The 17,500-nt window shown below is 45.9% G+C and overlaps 2 protein-coding genes across 4 annotated transcripts in view; both read left to right on the plus strand.

The window, feature by feature from the left end:
- Positions 1-9,108, plus strand: part of smad10a (SMAD family member 10a) — a 30,604-nt gene extending 21,496 nt beyond the window's left edge. Inside the window, 1 exon segment of the mRNA XM_064345616.1 lies at positions 8,996-9,108. Within this exon segment, the coding sequence (XP_064201686.1) occupies positions 8,996-9,108 (113 nt within the window).
- Positions 1-17,500, plus strand: part of syt11a (synaptotagmin XIa) — a 38,754-nt gene that overhangs the window by 993 nt on the left and 20,261 nt on the right. Inside the window, exons 1-3 of one of the 3 annotated variants that reach the window (XM_064345478.1) lie at positions 1-2,495; positions 8,946-9,145; positions 10,250-10,570. The exon at positions 1-2,495 is cut by the window's left edge and continues 993 nt beyond it. In XM_064345478.1, the coding sequence (XP_064201548.1) occupies positions 10,537-10,570 (34 nt within the window). In that variant the 5' untranslated portion in view covers positions 1-2,495; positions 8,946-9,145; positions 10,250-10,536. Of the gene's footprint in view, positions 2,496-8,945; positions 9,146-9,488; positions 10,571-17,500 lie in introns of those variants that run through there. The other 2 variants (XM_064345479.1, XM_064345476.1) reach the window with 2 other exon arrangements.

The following is a 17,500-nucleotide window of genomic DNA, read 5'->3' on the forward strand; positions in this document are numbered from 1 at the left end:
ATGAACACTTGGGAAAAATGGAAATAACTGCTGGAGTAACAGAGACCAAAATTCACAATCACACCTCTCCACCCCAGCCTCCCCCCCCCCCCATCGCTGGCCAATACTCTCACGCAACGGGGCCCGCGCTGAGGTAGGGGGAGGACCCGGGGCCCCCAGTGACCCCTAAAAACCCTGGACTCCTCACAGACTCAGAACAAACGGACCATCTCATACCCGCTGACACAGACTGCCGCCAAAAATCAGATCTCACCGGATTCTCGGATTCCATCGCTCCCTTCTGATCCAAGACTGAACCAGAACCAGAACCAGACCCGGACAACAAACACCAACTAAAAAAGAACAACAAACTCAATAGATTTTGGGGTCAAGTCAATTTCAGACTCACTCAAATGAGGACATTCACTGAAATTCCATTTGCCAAATTGAAAAAAAAAAATCATTCCGTGAGGATTTTCCGGGTAAAATTAGAATTTCAGTTCATGTCCCGGACCTGACTGGATTGGGAAGGGAACAGACTCCGGTCCCGGGACGCCCGCCCACACCCCCGCCCTTCGCTCCCGGGACGCGGGGAACCTCCTTGTGCTTTACGTGGCTTGGTGTTTTTTTCTCTGTACGCTGTACTACGCTGTCCGACAACAGGCTTTCCCGGCTCCGCCGAGCTTTCTACTGCACTCTCTTCAGCTTCACCTACCAAAACTACTACAAACAAACAAAAAGACTACCAAAATAAAAGAGCCAAAAAAAAAAGTTTAAAGTAGCTTTAAAAAAAAAAAAAAAAAAGGTCATATTGATGTTGGTGATTATACAGTGCAGTATGTAACAGTTTTGTTTGTTTTTGTTTGCCAAACCAAGTTTTGACTCACCAAAGCCAGTATACCTCAATCACGGGCAGTGTGAATTCCACTGTTTTGTTTGTTGGCCATTGACCTTCGTTGCACTCTCCTCAGTAGCCCCAAACGTCTCGTTGCCATGGTTCTGGGGGATTTGATTGAATCCATTTTAGCCCTTTCAAGAGTAGGTTTTTTTAGAATGTTTTTTTTGTTGTTTTGTTTCCAAAATTCTAAGTCAGTGTTCTAGAACGCCATTGTTTCATTTAACAGCATTGATTGTTACATCAGCATTAGAATGTTCGGTTATGAACGTTCTAATCACATATCCGTGATCTCACACCTTAGTGGGTTAATTTGTTTTATATTGTATGTACTTGTGAGCTATTCACATACTCATTTCTCCACTTGTCACCTGGAGAAAGCTGCACTCCTGGAGGGTGACCAATGTGTATGTCATTATGACATCACAATGCGTGACAGGAGAGGTCCAGCCAGGGGGAATCCTACCGCTGTCTGTCCGGCGGATCCAGAAAAGCACGTTAGCCTGTTTGGCTAAAGGCCTTCGCTGAGGTGCCAAAGGCCGCTCTCGTGGAGTGAGGACAGCAGCGACAGTCTACACACACATTACTGGCAAACTAACTGCGCTGTGATGCGCATCTACTACATCCATCCATCCATCCATTATCTATGCCCACTTATCCTGGGCCGGATGACGGGGGGTGCTGGAGCCTATCCCAGCGGTGCATTAGATGACAGTCAGGAAAACACCCTGGACAGGCCGCCAGTCTATCGCAGAGCGTCTCTAATACATACGCAGGTATTGGTTTCCACCGGTTACCGCTTGCTGTCTCAGCTAGGCAGTTGTGTAACCCAACGCTGGCTCACTCACAGATTAAATTCGAGTAAAATGATTCATACAAAGATACGGCTGTCATTCCCGAGCGACACATTTAGCTGAAGCAGCACATCACGTAAACGAGTGGGCCAGTTAAATAAACGAGAGCGGAAGTTGGCATGGAATCCAGAAACGTAAGCCCTTCCTTGCCCAGCCCTGTCCGACATCCTGGTTTTGCACCACATCCAGGTGACTCACCCTCCTTTCTGTGTGGGCTGTGGCAGTGTTTCCTCTGCTGAGCAAGCTGAAGTGTAGGAAACACCTTTCTGCGCTCTTAAAGCCCTGAACCCTGAACTTGTTACGCCAGACTGGAATCTGAAATTAAAGGTTTGGGTTTCCCGTGTGAAAAATATCAGCGAGTATTTGCTCTCCTGTGAAAGTGCTTGGTTGGACAACCTTGGCTTTCAGTGGATCGCGTGTCCTTATACGGACCTATATATGCCCTGGTACGTCCTCTGAAACCTCCTCCCCCGGGTCTGCGGTTACCACAGAAGGACAGTTTGAGCAGCTGCGTACGGTTAGAGATCGACCAATAGGAGCACAGGACCCCACCGCACACGGATGGTTCCGGCGCCTTTTCCGTTCGTTTACCGTCAGTCCTTCCTGAGGTCTTCTCCGCCTAGACCTTGGCTCCTTTGCCTCGTCCCCACATTAGAACCTTTCTGCAATTTGAGCCGTCCTTCCGTACCGTCTCGCAAGGGCGATTATTTAATCAAACTGTCCTACTGTGAACATGAAGTAGACGACATGAAACGGAAGTGAAAAAGGTATATGTTTGTGTATGTACATTTTTTAATATATTTTTTTTTGGGGGGTGGGGGGGGGGGGGGGTCAATGGGTCACAGTCTCCCTCCAGAACCATGGCTTTAAAAAGCAGGTGCCTCACTGGTCCCTATTTTTGTTGGTAATGTACGATAGCTAAACGGATCTAGCTAAATGGACAGTGCTGGTTTTAGTCACGTGACTTGGAACCGGAATTCTTTCCTTATTATACTTCTACAGCAGGGTTGATTGTTATCGGCTCAGGTTTGAGGTGATGAACAGGTCTTCAGAGTTCGACGGAATCTAAAACATTTTTTTAACCGTTTACTATTTATCGAGTAAAGCCTCCCAGAAATGCTTTCTGTAACGTTACGTGTGCCTTTAGTGTATTGTAGAAACGAAGACACTTAAAAACCCCTCATGCAGGATTGTAAAACAATCTGTTCCTGTCTTCCTCGTCTGTTAATGTACAATAGCGTACCCAATAACATTGTAATGAATGCATCGCATAGACCATTTTTTATTTATTTTTTTTACTGGGGAAAACCAAAATATCACATACTGTTTTAACAGTGTGGAAACTTACCAACACACTGGCATTGGCATGGGCACAGCCAATCAGAGAGCTGTACGTGAGCAGACAGATCCACGCTAAATTTAGGCTGACACCTAGTGGGAATATTAGGTACTACATGCAGCAGCGGTCCCTGAACTCGCCGCAGTAAAACACAGTAACACTGTAGAACAGTTTTTATTTTTAAATGCATGGCAACACACTGATTTGTCAGTTTGAATAAAACTTATTTTGTTCGAGCTTTATCTTTGCCTTATAGATAGCCAGGATTAACTGGGGACGACTGATAGTAGATAAGACAAGGTGTACTGTAGTACTCTGTATATATACAAAAGTTTTAGGCCTACTGCATCACTTGTGCATCAGGTTTATGGTGCCGAGAGATGTAGGACTGTATCAGGGGTATGGTATTATGGGATCATGGTGAAAACCATATCGCACCCTCCACACAAGTATCTGGTAATGTTCTCTATGATATTAACTGGCTATATTTATTGTTGTCGAAATATGGCACACCACAGCAGAACGACACCTCTTGCGCAACGTTCCCTACAGCTGATGCAGCTTTAATAATGGTATTTCATCTTTTTATCTGTCAAAATCTTTATGGTTTTTAAACAGCTGACGTCAATTATGAGTAATGAGATGAGTCACATGACTGTCACGTCAACGGGGTAAAAAAAAACAGCATTCCACCTATCGAGTTGTTATGTTCTATTTTGAAATATAAATATATATATGACTTTTATCGAGTGTGAACTTTAACGGTATTCAATTTGGCTATTTTAATTGTTGTTATTTCTATTCTTGTTGTAATTATCATTATTTTAATTATTGTAATAGGAGGCACTCCTATGATGTTTCTCTGTACACCAAAGTTAATTAAAAAAAAGACAAGAGCTAAAAGTCATTTTGATAAACCTGGCGGTGAACCATCTTTTGTGTGTGATGCTGCCTGGCTGCAACTACACTTCCCAGATTGCACAGCGGTGCTGGCATGTAGTGGCAATGTTAAAATATCGACAGGACATTCCAGTGACGTAGTGGGGACATTTTGTACATGTACTCATATACTCCTACACTGCATTGACTACCCTGCTACACCCTGTGGGTAACTAAACTAAATAATTCAAGTTTTATTTGTATAGTACTTTTCACAAAGGACTGGTGTCTGAAGGCCTTTCACAAGCATTCCGGAACCAGGCTCTGAAGGCCCTTTAAAGGCATTCCGGAACCAGGCTCTGAAGGCCCTTTAAAGGCATTCCGGAACCAGGCTCTGAAGGCCCTTTAAAGGCATTCCGGAACCAGGCTCTGAAGGCCCTTTAAAGGCATTCCGGAACCAGGCTCTGAAGGCCCTTTAAAGGCATTCCGGAACCAGGCTCTGAAGGCCCTTTAAAGGCATTCCGGAACCAGGCTCTGAAGGCCCTTTAAAGGCATTCCGGAACCAGGCTCTGAAGGCCCTTTAAAGGCATTCCGGAACCAGGCTCTGAAGGCCCTTTAAAGGCATTCCGGAACCAGGCTCTGAAGGCCCTTTAAAGGCATTCCGGAACCTGGCTCTGAAGGCCCTTTAAAGGCATTCCGGAACCAGGCTCTGAAGGCCCTTTAAAGGCATTCCGGAACCAGGCTCTGAAGGCCCTTTAAAGGCATTCCGGAACCAGGCTCTGAAGGCCCTTTAAAGGCATTCCGGAACCAGGCTCTGAAGGCCCTTTAAAGGCATTCCGGAACCAGGCTCTGAAGGCCCTTTAAAGGCATTCCGGAACCAGGCTCTGAAGGCCCTTTAAAGGCATTCCGGAACCAGGCTCTGAAGGCCCTTTAAAGGCATTCCGGAACCAGGCTCTGAAGGCTATTTAAAGGCATTCCGGAACCAGGCTCTGAAGGCCCTTTAAAGGCATTCCGGAACCTGGCTCTGAAGGCCCTTTAAAGGCATTCCGGAACCAGGCTCTGAAGGCCCTTTAAAGGCATTCCGGAACCAGGCTCTGAAGGCCCTTTAAAGGCATTCCGGAACCAGGCTCTGAAGGCCCTTTAAAGGCATTCCGGAACCAGGCCTGTGCAGGCCCTTTAAAGGCATTCCGGAACCAGGCTCTGAAGGCCTTTAAAGGCATCTCCGGAACCAGGCTCTGAAGGCCCTTTAAAGGCATTCCGGAACCAGGCTCTGAAGGCCTTTTAAAGGCATTCCGAACCAGGCTTGAAGGCCTTTAAAGGCATTCCGGAACCAGGCTCTGAAGGCTATTTAAAGGCATTCCGGAACCAGGCTCTGAAGGCCTCTTTAAAGGCATTCCGGAACCAGGCTCTGAAGGCTATTTAAAGGCATTCCGGAACCAGGCTCTGAAGGCCCTTTAAAGGCATTCCGGAACCAGGCTCTGAAGGCCCTTTAAAGGCATTCCGGAACCAGGCTCTGAAGGCCCTTTAAAGGCATTCCGGAACCAGGCTCTGAAGGCCCTTTAAAGGCATTCCGGAACCAGGCTCTGAAGGCCCTTTAAAGGCATTCCGGAACCAGGCTCTGAAGGCCCTTTAAAGGCATTCCGGAACCAGGCTCTGAAGGCTATTTAAAGGCATTCCGGAACCAGGCTCTGAAGGCCCTTTAAAGGCATTCCGGAACCAGGCTCTGAAGGCCCTTTAAAGGCATTCCGGAACCAGGCTCTGAAGGCCCTTTAAAGGCATTCCGGAACCAGGCTCTGAAGGCCCTTTAAAGGCATTCCGGAACCAGGCTCTGAAGGCCCTTTAAAGGCATTCCGGAACCAGGCTCTGAAGGCCTTTAAAGGCATTCCGGAACCAGGCTCTGAAGGCTATTTAAAGGCATTCCGGAACCAGGCTCTGAAGGCCCTTTAAAGGCATTCCGGAACCTGGCTCTGAAGGCCCTTTAAAGGCATTCCGGAACCAGGCTCTGAAGGCCTTTAAAGGCATTCCGGAACCAGGCTCTGAAGGCCCTTTAAAGGCATTCCGGAACCAGGCTCTGAAGGCCCTTTAAAGGCATTCCGGAACCAGGCTCTGAAGGCCCTTTAAAGGCATTCCGGAACCAGGCTCTGAAGGCCCTTTAAAGGCATCCGAAACAGGCTCTGAAGGCCCTTAAGGCATTCCGGAACCAGGCTCTGAAGGCTCTTTAAAGGCATTCCGGAACCAGGCTCTGAAGGCCCTTTAAAGGCATTCCAGAACCAGGCTCTGAAGGCCCTTTAAAGGCATTCCGGAACCAGGCTCTGAAGGCTATTTAAAGGCATTTCGGAATGAGGCCCAGGGAAGGAAAGTCTCCCTTGGGAAGAAACCTTGGTGTGGATCCCGACTCGGGGCAGAGGCTGTACACTCCTGGCAGATACAGGGCAGACTAATTAATGGGGTTACAGAGTATGGTTGTAGAGATTTGGGTGAAGCAATACCACAGGTTTCACCCATGCTTAATTTTGGGGAGACAACACTACAATTCAGCAGTGTCCTCATGGTTGGTACAGCTAACGCCAGCCTCAAAAAAGTGCAAGTAAGTAAGTTTTATGGAAATCAAGGCCATCATAGACCATGGTATCCAAGGACTCAAATCTGGCCTTTGAGGCCTGTAATACTTCTGAGCTTCTTTTCTGTCTTATTGTTAATTAATTGATTCATGCCAAGGATTCCACTCATCTGGTGTTCCAGGTCTAAATCAGTCTCTGTTAGACAGGAGGAATGAAACGTTGTAGTTTACTGGCCTTGAGATTGAGACTTGACTATCCTTACTATAAGGTGTGGGAAATACAGGAGGTGACATCACATTTCATGAGGGAGCCTCATCTCAGCAAGCCTGGGATACTTTTTAACTGCTTTTGATCACAAGAAAGATATTTAGGTATTTAGGTTCTGCCTTCTACATTTGTTCACGGGAACTTATTTACCCCGAACAAAATGTCCTAATGATGTACAACTTTGTAACCGCAACAGAGGTGCCGCTACAATCCAATCCCTTCCAATCCTGAATAATGGCTCCCCAGCCACGGGGCAATCCCTGTTTAAGCTGGCACACTTATTAGTCCACACAATGCACTCACAAATGGGTTTTTGCACCATTAGCAGCTTAGTTAGAATTTAGGCTCATCCAGTTCAATTACTAGGAAGCCCACCCAACACTGGGTAAATTGCCATTTGAGTGTACAACATATTGTATGCACACTGAGGAACAAGCGAGGAACAGCAGGGGTGTTAAACTTTCATTTCCGGGGGGGGTGGGGGGTGACTGCGGCAATTACAGAGGCAATTCTGGGCTGTGTTCCAAGACTTCCTGCCAATTCTTGTGGCTGGGCTGCCATTGGTCCAATTACTTAATTGGCGTGTTAACCGCCCATTTATCGGAATTCTGTGCAGCAAGACGTTCCATGAAGTCACAAGGAGATTCATTTATCAGAAGAGATATTCCTGGAGTATCGGGAACATCTGAAAACTGAGGATGCATTACGTTTACATTCTACGCCTTCAGCAGGCACTCACACAGCTCACAATCTCTGCATATAATCAATGTATGTGTAGCTTGGTATTTATTGAAGCAACTGAGGTTATGTGCATTTCTGGAGGGTAGACTACAACAGGGATGCCCCCCTCCTTGGGAATCAAGGCTATATTTTTTTAGGATTCATAGGTACTGTTCCCTACACACTATTTTACAGAATAAAGGAACCTGGAACCAAAAAAAGAATGATGCCATAGAGGAACCAATCGCCTGGATGGTTCCCTGAAGAACCATTCAGAATCCACAAAAACATTTTTGATCCTAAACTGCCAAGTCCCATTTTTTTCTGCTGCATGAAGCCTTGTGAATTAAATGATACATAGTGTCAAACTGAGGATAACCTCTGCCAAATTCATAGAAACAGGATAGAATAGAGATAATTTAGGCTACTTTTTTCATAAAGATCCAGAACAGTCTAAAATAAAAAAAAACAGGGAATTTAACACACTCTGATTGAAATTCAAGTGCTTTGACAACTTTGAGAGGGACACATTCACATCCAAGCATTTTCAAGGATTCCAAGAAGCTGTGTGAACCCTGGGTAAGGTTTGGACATTACTTATGAAACCACCACCTTTCAGCTTGTGGACTAGCAGCATCAGTCAAAATAGCTCGCTAGCGCTACATTCCTTCACAGGACATCAGTTATTTTAGCTAAAATAATGCATGGCATTGAAGATCAATTCTAATAATTAAGGCCACGATACTGACAGGGAGGACCTATATTAGTGAGTGTTAATCTTGAATTGCACTGTGATTATTTGTTAACCCTTTGAAGATTAGGTTTTTTGAAATTAATTTTTTCTCCAACATTCTCGGTCAGTGTTCTAGAGCTCCACTGCATTCACATAGCCAGTAGTGGTTGTTACATCAGCAGTAGAAAGTTCAGTTAAGAACATTCTAATCACACCTAAAAGGGTTAAATTGGTCGTAAGCTATTAGTGATGATGAAAATAGACCTCAGAAAACATAATCTATCAAGAATTAATAATCGAAGGTGAATATAGGCAACAATAAGCCTATGATATCCAGTTCTGTCATGAATCTTAAACTGTGACGAACCATAATTCGTGATGGAAGTACTTTTCAATACTTAATTAATGGTGGAAGTACTCTTCTTTATTGAGAGAGGGTTCTTCCTGGAAAGATACAGCAATACAAAAAACCTTCATTTGTAAGAGTTTAATTGTCATCCTACGGTGTCGCCGAAAAGTATATTTACGGGAAAGAGAAACCAAGAGAAAATTCTGTATTGAAAATAAAGAAGAATCAAGCGTGCGGGCCAGTGAAGTCCACGAACAAGAACAGGCTACACACCATCCTTCAAGACTGCAGTTTTAGCATCCGGAAATTGTGGATAAGTCATCACTGGGCCAACAGGGTGCAGTATTTCTCTTCCTCTGACCTCCGTAGAGCTAGATTATCCCTGGAACTGTCTACAGTCGGGTGCCATGCGGCTGAAGGCCTGGGATCCAGCGGCGAGGAGGCGAGAGTGGGAGGCGATGAGGAGACCAGACCGGCGGAGGTGGAGCAGAGGGATCAGAGGGAGAGGGCTGCAGTACAGGAGGAGATCTGAAAAGTAAAGGGGAGCCAGTTCGTGGAGCGGTTTGAACGTGAGGAGGAGAACCCTGCATTCGATGCGGAATTGGCTCTGGGAGCTAGCGTGCGTTTCTGGGGTCATGTGGTCAAGGGTCAGGGGTCATGTGGTCAAGGGATGAGGTAGTGATGTGGGTGGTGAAATTCTGGACCTGCTGGAGCTTATGAAGCAGTTTGAATGGGATACCAGAGAGGATGGAATTACAGTAGTGAAATTATTATTATTATTATTATTATTATTATAATTATTATGTTCTTGGAAGTGAAGCCTCTTATTTAATGGAATGATCTGTATTTAAACGATCATTATAGGCTATAATAATTATTATATTTTCCCATTTTAATTTTTAAAAAATGTGTATTTTTCATTATTGCAAGTAACCGTCTTCAAGTACAAGCATTTCAGTTGTGGCATTGATAAATGAAAGTCATTGTTTTCCTGTAGGCTAGATATTCATTGCTTAGCTAATTAAATGAACAAATTAACATGGCACTATTGACGTTCAGGGGGCATTTATCACTGTCGTGTGCTTCAATAGCCCATGAAAGCAGCCTGTAGTTTTTCAACTGTCAGAATTTTAATATTTAATTAAACACCATTCCTCTGTGGCAACTATTTGGTCAAAAGTAGAAGCCCAGCAGTAGGCTACACCCACTAGCCTATACTGATAATAATTACAAAAGTAAGTAAGTAAGTAAGTAAGTAAAAAAATAAAAAAAAAGTAGGCTACACCTCTTAAAATGGCGATAACCCCTGAACGACTGCAGGCGTTTAATCAAATTGGGAGTAGCCCTACATAAATTGTGCCCGTGTAGCCTAGCCAATGAAGTCACGTCGGAATGCTTCGGGTAGAATCGGAAAGCTAATTATGACCGGAGGGAATACTGCGCGGCCTGATCGTTGCATATGGGCGTTGTTTGACAGACTTACACATAGGGGCTTTTAACACGGGGCGATATTTTGTGCCCAGAGAGAGATTGTTTGCGTGGTTGATAGAAATGTGTATTAAAGACAGCAAATTGTATTAATCCATAAAAACTGTCTGTCTCGAGTTGGGCGTGTTTATAATATTTTGACAGCACGTGTGGGCGGTGCTGACTTATCCTCCTCCGCTATCCAGGAGGACCAGTCTCGCGCCGCAGCCGCAATACTGAACCAGAGGATTTGAGCATCACTCAGGCTCGCGAGCGAGAGGAACAGTTCAACGCAACGCATCCCTGACAGCAACATAAACGCACAAAAAAGACTGGAGAGCTGTTTGCACGATCGAGTTTTACACCGACCGAAATCTAACCGGTGAAGATTGCTATTCATGGAAATAAAATAGAGACCTGCCATTTTCATTTGTTTTTTAATTTTATTTTGTTTATTTTTTCTGACAGTAACGCAGCCCTTTTGAATCCCAAAATGGCTGAGATAACCAACATAAGACCGACGTACGGTGAGTAACTGGCTGGTTTGGTATATTGATGTATTAAGAAATGACATCCAGACATCTCTTTATGGGACATTGTGACAGTACACTGTGCATCGGGTGAATTTGGCAAAATGTCCATTAAAGGGAATAATTGCGCCTTCTGTAGCTTATTCTGGAAACACCACAGTAGTGTTTTATTGCCTCGTACCCGGATGCGATTAACTTAATGTTGAACTTTCAATACAAATTGAACATAAGTTTTGTTCAAATGTCATCAACAATTTTCAAACGTATTCGTTGGCCAAATTGAACTGAATGTCGAATTTACGCGATCGCGCATCGATAAATATTTAATCAGATCTGAATGTGATTTTTAGGAGCCTAACTCAAGAGTAAATCATTACTCAGATCTTCCGTTGATAATTGTGGGCCATATACGGTTTCTTGTAGTCATTTTAATATTTCAAACAGGTCGCTAAATAAAATAAAAATATAATTATGCTGTTCACATGGTACATGAAGAGCAAAACGGTTTTTTTATCGGCTACCTTAGTAAACATTGTGTGCCATGCATTTATAATAGATGTTTTATAACCCATTATATGTAAGGACAGCAGATAAAATGTTCCAGTGTTTACCTTAGTTAGTTATTACGTTGGATATTTTGGGGTATTTTCCCGTTTTCCGTCAGCGTGTGCGACCTGCTGTTTGTGTTTTTGGTCGCCTGCTTCGTCATGGCTTTGCGCTTTTCGGGATAATGTGTGCGAGGAATCACTGAACCCGTTCTTATGCAAATAATCAAAGACATGAGAAAACACGGAGCCACGGAAATAAATCTGCATTATAAGTTTTTGAAGAAATTGGGTTGAGTAATTCTGATACTGTGGTCTTAATTATGCGTGGAGCAGATGGAGAGATCTAGCAGTATGGGCCATGCGCTCTCGCTCTCTCGCTCTCTCTCTCACGCGTGCGCGCGCGCTCTCGCACTGGCTACCCCCCATTCTTCCCAATGGCGTTAACTGCGCGCGTGGGATGGGGTGGACGGGGGATGACGTTATGTCTATTCCTGTTCCAGGCATCGCCTGTCCCCGTTTATCTATTGTTTTTGCTGAACAACCTGCCCGGAACCGGATTAGATTTTGGATAGTATGAAGCAGGGAGGGGATTTAGTGAGGTAGGAGCGGAGGTGTCCGAGAGATAACCAATGTCGGCGTCTTCTTTGCTGGTAGCTAAGCGTGATTTTCCTCTTATTGTTACGCATATAGGCGGTTATGTAGTTATAGCGTTGTTACATAAATACACGTTCTACAGTGGATTATTGCAGTGACGGTTGTTGCGGAAGACTGGCAATAAAGTAATGTTTTGTGTTGATTAGCCCCGGATGGAGAACCAACGCCTGTGCGTGTGAAGTAGCTGAACGCTGGTACTGTTCAGTGTGTTTCACGGAGGATGAAGTTACTGAGAGGATGCCAGCATAACACCAGGGCTGCCCGAGAGGGGAAGAAAATATTAATCAGTTAACCTGCACCAGGCTCGGCCAGTGTGCGACACCAGCACAATGACATATTACATTGTGACATAACCAGTGAGCACCCCCCCCCCTCCCCAAATACACACACAGCACCCCCCCTCCACACACACACACACACACACACACACATGCACAAAAACACAGACACCCACACACACACACACATGCACAAAAACACAGACACCCACACACACACAGCCTCCCCCCCCACACACACAGCACCGCCCTCCACACACACATTAACACAAACACACACAACCACACACACACACCACCCATCCCCCACCCCCCACACACACATGCACGCAAACATACACGCCCACACACATCCCCCAACGCGTGGCCTCATGATAGAGTGAGCCTTTCATGTTTGTATCCAATGTGTTTGGGTGACCACACTTCAGTAGGGATGTCATTAGCAGTACCATGCCTCTACTTCTCAAGTGGATTTGCTGTTATGCTCATACGGAACTTGGCTTGAAATTTTAAAGGCTTTATATTTAATAGCCGAAGTATCAGAAAGATAAAATAGATTCTACTGATCCACCGGATGCTAACAAGATTTTCCAGGCCCATATTACAGTACAGAACGTACATTGAATTTTCTAGCTGATGCATCAACTGGAAATGTTTCAAATTCAAAGGGTAGGGAGACAGAATCTTCAGTGCCAAGAATAAAGACATGAGAATCTTGTTTCTCTACACAATCTTTGATGCTGCTTCAGTTCGGACCCCTCCCTGTTTCTGTAGCATTGCATGGAATTGCTACCTGGGGGTCAATAACAGACTCACAGTGCAGCGTGATATATAAGGGCTTGCAAGTATCGGCGCAATTAAAGCAGGATGTCGGAACGACCTGAAGGTAGCACGCAGTGAAATCGGTGTTAAATTCAACTCCGGTATGAGTGCGTTCGATCCCTCTTGGGCGCACATAAACTGTGAGAGAGTTGAATTAACACTTTTTCATTTCTTGTTTACTGAAAACGGGGTCTCCTATGTAAAAACATGGGACTGGCCTGGTTTAGAGGTGGAGGGCTTGGGGAGTGGGGGCGAGAGTGGGGTGGGGTGGTAGGGGGGTGGACACCCTGAAGCACGGGTGTGGAGGGAGATCTGGGCAGAGCGAGCCTCCATCTTGTTTCCAGGCCCTCTTCTTCTTTTGTCGCTATTTTTGTAAGACCACCGGAAGAGCTCATTACGAGAGGGGAAAATGCCTGTTCGATATCATTAATCAGGCATCTCAGGGGACGGTCGTAGGGGTCCTTGGCTGAGAACGAGCTGTGCAGCACACAGGCAGAGAGACCAGATGATTCTGAGGTGAGTTTAGGGCAGGGGTGCACAACTCCGGTCCTGGAGGGCGGGTCCGTGTGCCGGTTTTTTGTTCCAACCAGTCACCTCAGTTTTAGTTCTCTGACAGCTCTGTAAACTCCGCTGGTTCACTCCTGTACTTGAGCAGAGTGAAATCTTCAGGATACACTTGCAGTCTGCGGCTGTAGCTGGTGCTCATACAAAACGTCAAATCGAGGTGTGATTGAGCTAATGAAATAATTAAAATCCTGAAAGGGACCCGCCCTTGTTGTGTCCCCCCTGGTGGGGCGCGTCTCCAGGGAGCCACATGGGAGTAGAGCCCCTTTGTTCTGGTACCTTCCGGGGGTGGGTGTGTCTGCAAGGGGAGGCAGCAAGTTGGGCAGCATTTCAAACACCAATATTGAAAATGTCCTTTTGCATGTAATAATAATAATAATAATAATAATAATAATAATAATAAATGTGTCTTCTCCATTTTTTATATTACACGGTTCATACCACGTTGCCATTTTTTTGGGGTGGGGGGTGGGGTTGTTTCAGGGGTTTTTCTATTTTTAAACATGCATATTAGAGCAGTGTTTGCCCATCTTGGGCTGGGGCGGTAGACAGAGGGAGACAGGTCTGGTCTGGTGTGTGGGCTGTGGCTGGCTCAGGCTTCCCTGGTTCAGTCAGTGTTCTAGAACTCCATTGCTTTCAGTCAGAAGCAGTGATTGTGACATCAGCATTAGAATGTTCAGTTGAGAACATTCTAATGACATATTAGTGATCTCACAACTTAAATAGTTCTACATTTGTACTGGCTACTGCTAATGACATCCTTTGTTTGTTGAAGTTTGATCACCCAAACAGGTGAAATACACACGTACGACTGAGTGACTATATATCTTTTTTTTTTCTGTTGCACCCTGTCACTTCACCTCTTTAATCTAGTAGTTTAGTTATGAATTAATGAATGAATGACTGAAAGAGCATGAATGAGCATTTTATAAAGTCAGAATGTAAAGAATGTAAACTTGCACACTTTGCTTATCCTCCACAGAAAAAGTGACAATTAAAAAAAAAAAAAGTGGCAGTTAGTATTTTGACCCTTCGATCTGAGTCTGAGTATTTATTAATGACTTCTCCACACATGTGGATGTGTCAGTCTGAACCTTATGCCAAATGATTTTTTTTTTGAAGAGAGAATGTTTGTTTTCTTTAAGCGATCCTTAAAGCTTTGTTCTCATATTTTGAAGTGCTATGTTTATGACAATCTGTTTGAGCATTTCTTGGTCCCACTGAGGTGCTGCACTAGGAGGGTGGGGGGCTCAGCCGCTACAGCGAGAGGCCGGCTGCAAGCGGGTACAGCCGCTTCTCCGCAAACAGCTAACACCTGCCCACTGACCCTACCCACTGAGCCTGCCCACTGAGTCTACCCACTGACCCTACCCACTGAGTCTGCCCACTGACCCTACCCACTGAGCCTGCCCACTGAGTCTACCCACTGACCCTACCCACTGAGTCTGCCCACTGACCCTACCCACTGAGCCTGCCCACTGAGTCTACCCACTGACCCTGCCCACTGAGCCTGCCCACTGAGTCTGCCCACTGACCCTACCCACTGAGTCTGCCCACTGACCCTGCCCACTGAGCCTGCCCACTGAGTCTGCCCACTGACCCTACCCACTGAGCCTGCCCACTGAGTCTACCCACTGACCCTGCCCACTGAGCCTACCCACTGACCCTACCCACTGAGCCTGCCCACTGAGTCTACCCACTGACCCTGCCCACTGAGTCTGCCCACTGACCCTACCCACTGAGTCTGCCCACTGACCCTACCCACTGTGCCTGCCCACTGAGTCTACCCACTGACCCTGCCCACAGACCCTACCTACTGACCCTGCCCACTGACCCTGCCCCTTCTGCAGCAGCTTCCCTGTGAAAGCATGTGTTTCAGCAAAAAAGCTAAAACAAAATGGTGTCGTGGTTTTTGGGTTGAAATCAGAGACCTTTCTCTTCTGTGGGTCACGTGAGCAGGTTTTTTGGGCGTTTTTTTTTTTTTTTTCGTGAGAGCATGGAGTTCAGGTGCTCTGGATGTGCCCGGCGGTGGGATGGTTTGCGATTGGGCATGAGGGGTGCCCGGGCAGGCCCGGCCCTCCTTCCTCTTCCTCCTCTCCCCCGTCCCTGTCCAGCTCCATGTCTGCTGCGGATGCCATTACAGCTGTGTCACTGTCAGGGCTGCTGAGCAGTGACAGTGCTCTGATTCCGTTTCCATGGCGACAGGGTGACAGTGCCCCGGCTCTGGTGTCTGGTGCAAGACACCAGAGCCGGGGCACTGTCACCCTGTCGCCATGGAAACGGAATCAGAGCACTGTCATACAGGCACAGAAACTGAATCAGAACACTGTCACCCTGTTGCCATGGAGACCGAATCAGAGCACTGTCATACGGGCACAGAAACTGAATCAGAACACTGTCACCCTGTTGCCATGGAGACCGAATCAGAGCACTGTCATACGGGCACAGAAACTGAATCAGAACACTGTCGCCATGGAGACCGAATCAGCACTGTCATACAGGCACAGAAACTTAATCAGAACACTGTCACCCCGTTGCCATGGAGACCGAATCAGAGCACTGTCATACAGGCACAGAAACTGAATCGAACAGCTGTCACCCTGTCGCTGTGGAGACCGAATCAGAGCACTGTCATACGAGTGCACAGAAACTGAATCAGACACACTTGCCTGAGACCGAATCAGCACTGTCATACAGGCACAGAAACTTAATCAGAACACTGTCACCCCGTTGCCATGGAGACCGAATCAGAGCACTGTCATACAGGCAGAGAAGAACAACCGAATCGGAAGGCTGTCACCCTGTCGCTGTGGAGACCGAATCAGAGCACTGTAATCGAGTCTCGCCAGAGAGGCTGAATCATCAGTCACTCCTTTGCCCTAGAGAACGTGTTAGGGCAGGGCCCTGACCTGGCTCTGACCTGTCTCCAAAATGTTCCAGAAAATACTACCCCTATCCCATGCATTTGGAGCTGTTTGCACTCCACCCCATTCACTTAACCTGATTGGCTGAGAGATGTAATTACTTTGGACCAAGCGAGTTGTTTGGTCTAAAGTTCAGGTGGGCCTACCAAAATTGCAAGCCTGCGCAAACCAAATTTAGCTGCCTGCGTAGTCCACATTACTGTACTTATTAAGCTCAGAAGTAATACCCTTGAAGCATTGCTCTTGCTGTCGTCCCTCCTCTGAATTCCTTCAGGTATTGCTATGTGGGTCATGTAGTTTTTTCAGTTGCACTCAGCTGTAGTTCACTCTAGCATCAGGTGTGATCCTGGAAAATTAAATAAAAATGTCAAAAATGTCAAATGCCTTTGTGAATATTGCTCGGACGGATCCGAATTGGTCCGGATCACTGATTGGAGAGCTGTAGGATTCTTTGTAGGATTCGCCAGGCTGTAATTGGTCCGGATCACTGATTGGAGAGCTGTAGGATTCTTTGTAGGATTCGCCAGGCTTCAGTTGGTCTGGATCACTGATAAGCCCCACGCTGTGTGTTTACACTGATGCGTTTAGCTCACCGCGGCGCGCTAGTCAGCTTTCAGTCGTCACTCATTCCACTGCAGCCGTCAGCCATGATTCATCATTACAAATTTAGCGTGCGATTGGGCTAATTGAGAGGTTAAGGACGCAATGTTGAGCACGTGTATAATTGCCCTATTTAATTGCTAAAGAGCGAAGGTGAAGAGAAAACATCAACGAAAATGAATTGAGTCTTCCTGGAGTCAAAGATTCAATTTGACCACATATTCTATTTGCTGACCAGATATTCTGCTCTCTGTGCTCTCCATCTTCTGTAGTCCTCTGTCTGCAGCGGTCAACAGGAGGCACCGGATCTGACCGTGTCGTTTTGCTAGCTGTGGAGGCGTAGCCTTTGACCACATGATTAATATTCAGAATGAGGCAGCAAACCAGTTTTTTGCTTTAAAGATGCTGCTTAGCGGCAAGCATATCTGGTTCATTTTTAGCAAATCAAAAAATTAAAAAGAGCATGATTCCTCAAGCTGTATAATTGTACGCCCCTTGTCTTCCTTTGGTTCTGTGCATGGTTTATGCACATTTAAA

This window comes from Anguilla rostrata, chromosome 8, assembly GCF_018555375.3.
Source record: "Anguilla rostrata isolate EN2019 chromosome 8, ASM1855537v3, whole genome shotgun sequence".
NCBI lineage: Eukaryota > Metazoa > Chordata > Actinopteri > Anguilliformes > Anguillidae > Anguilla > Anguilla rostrata.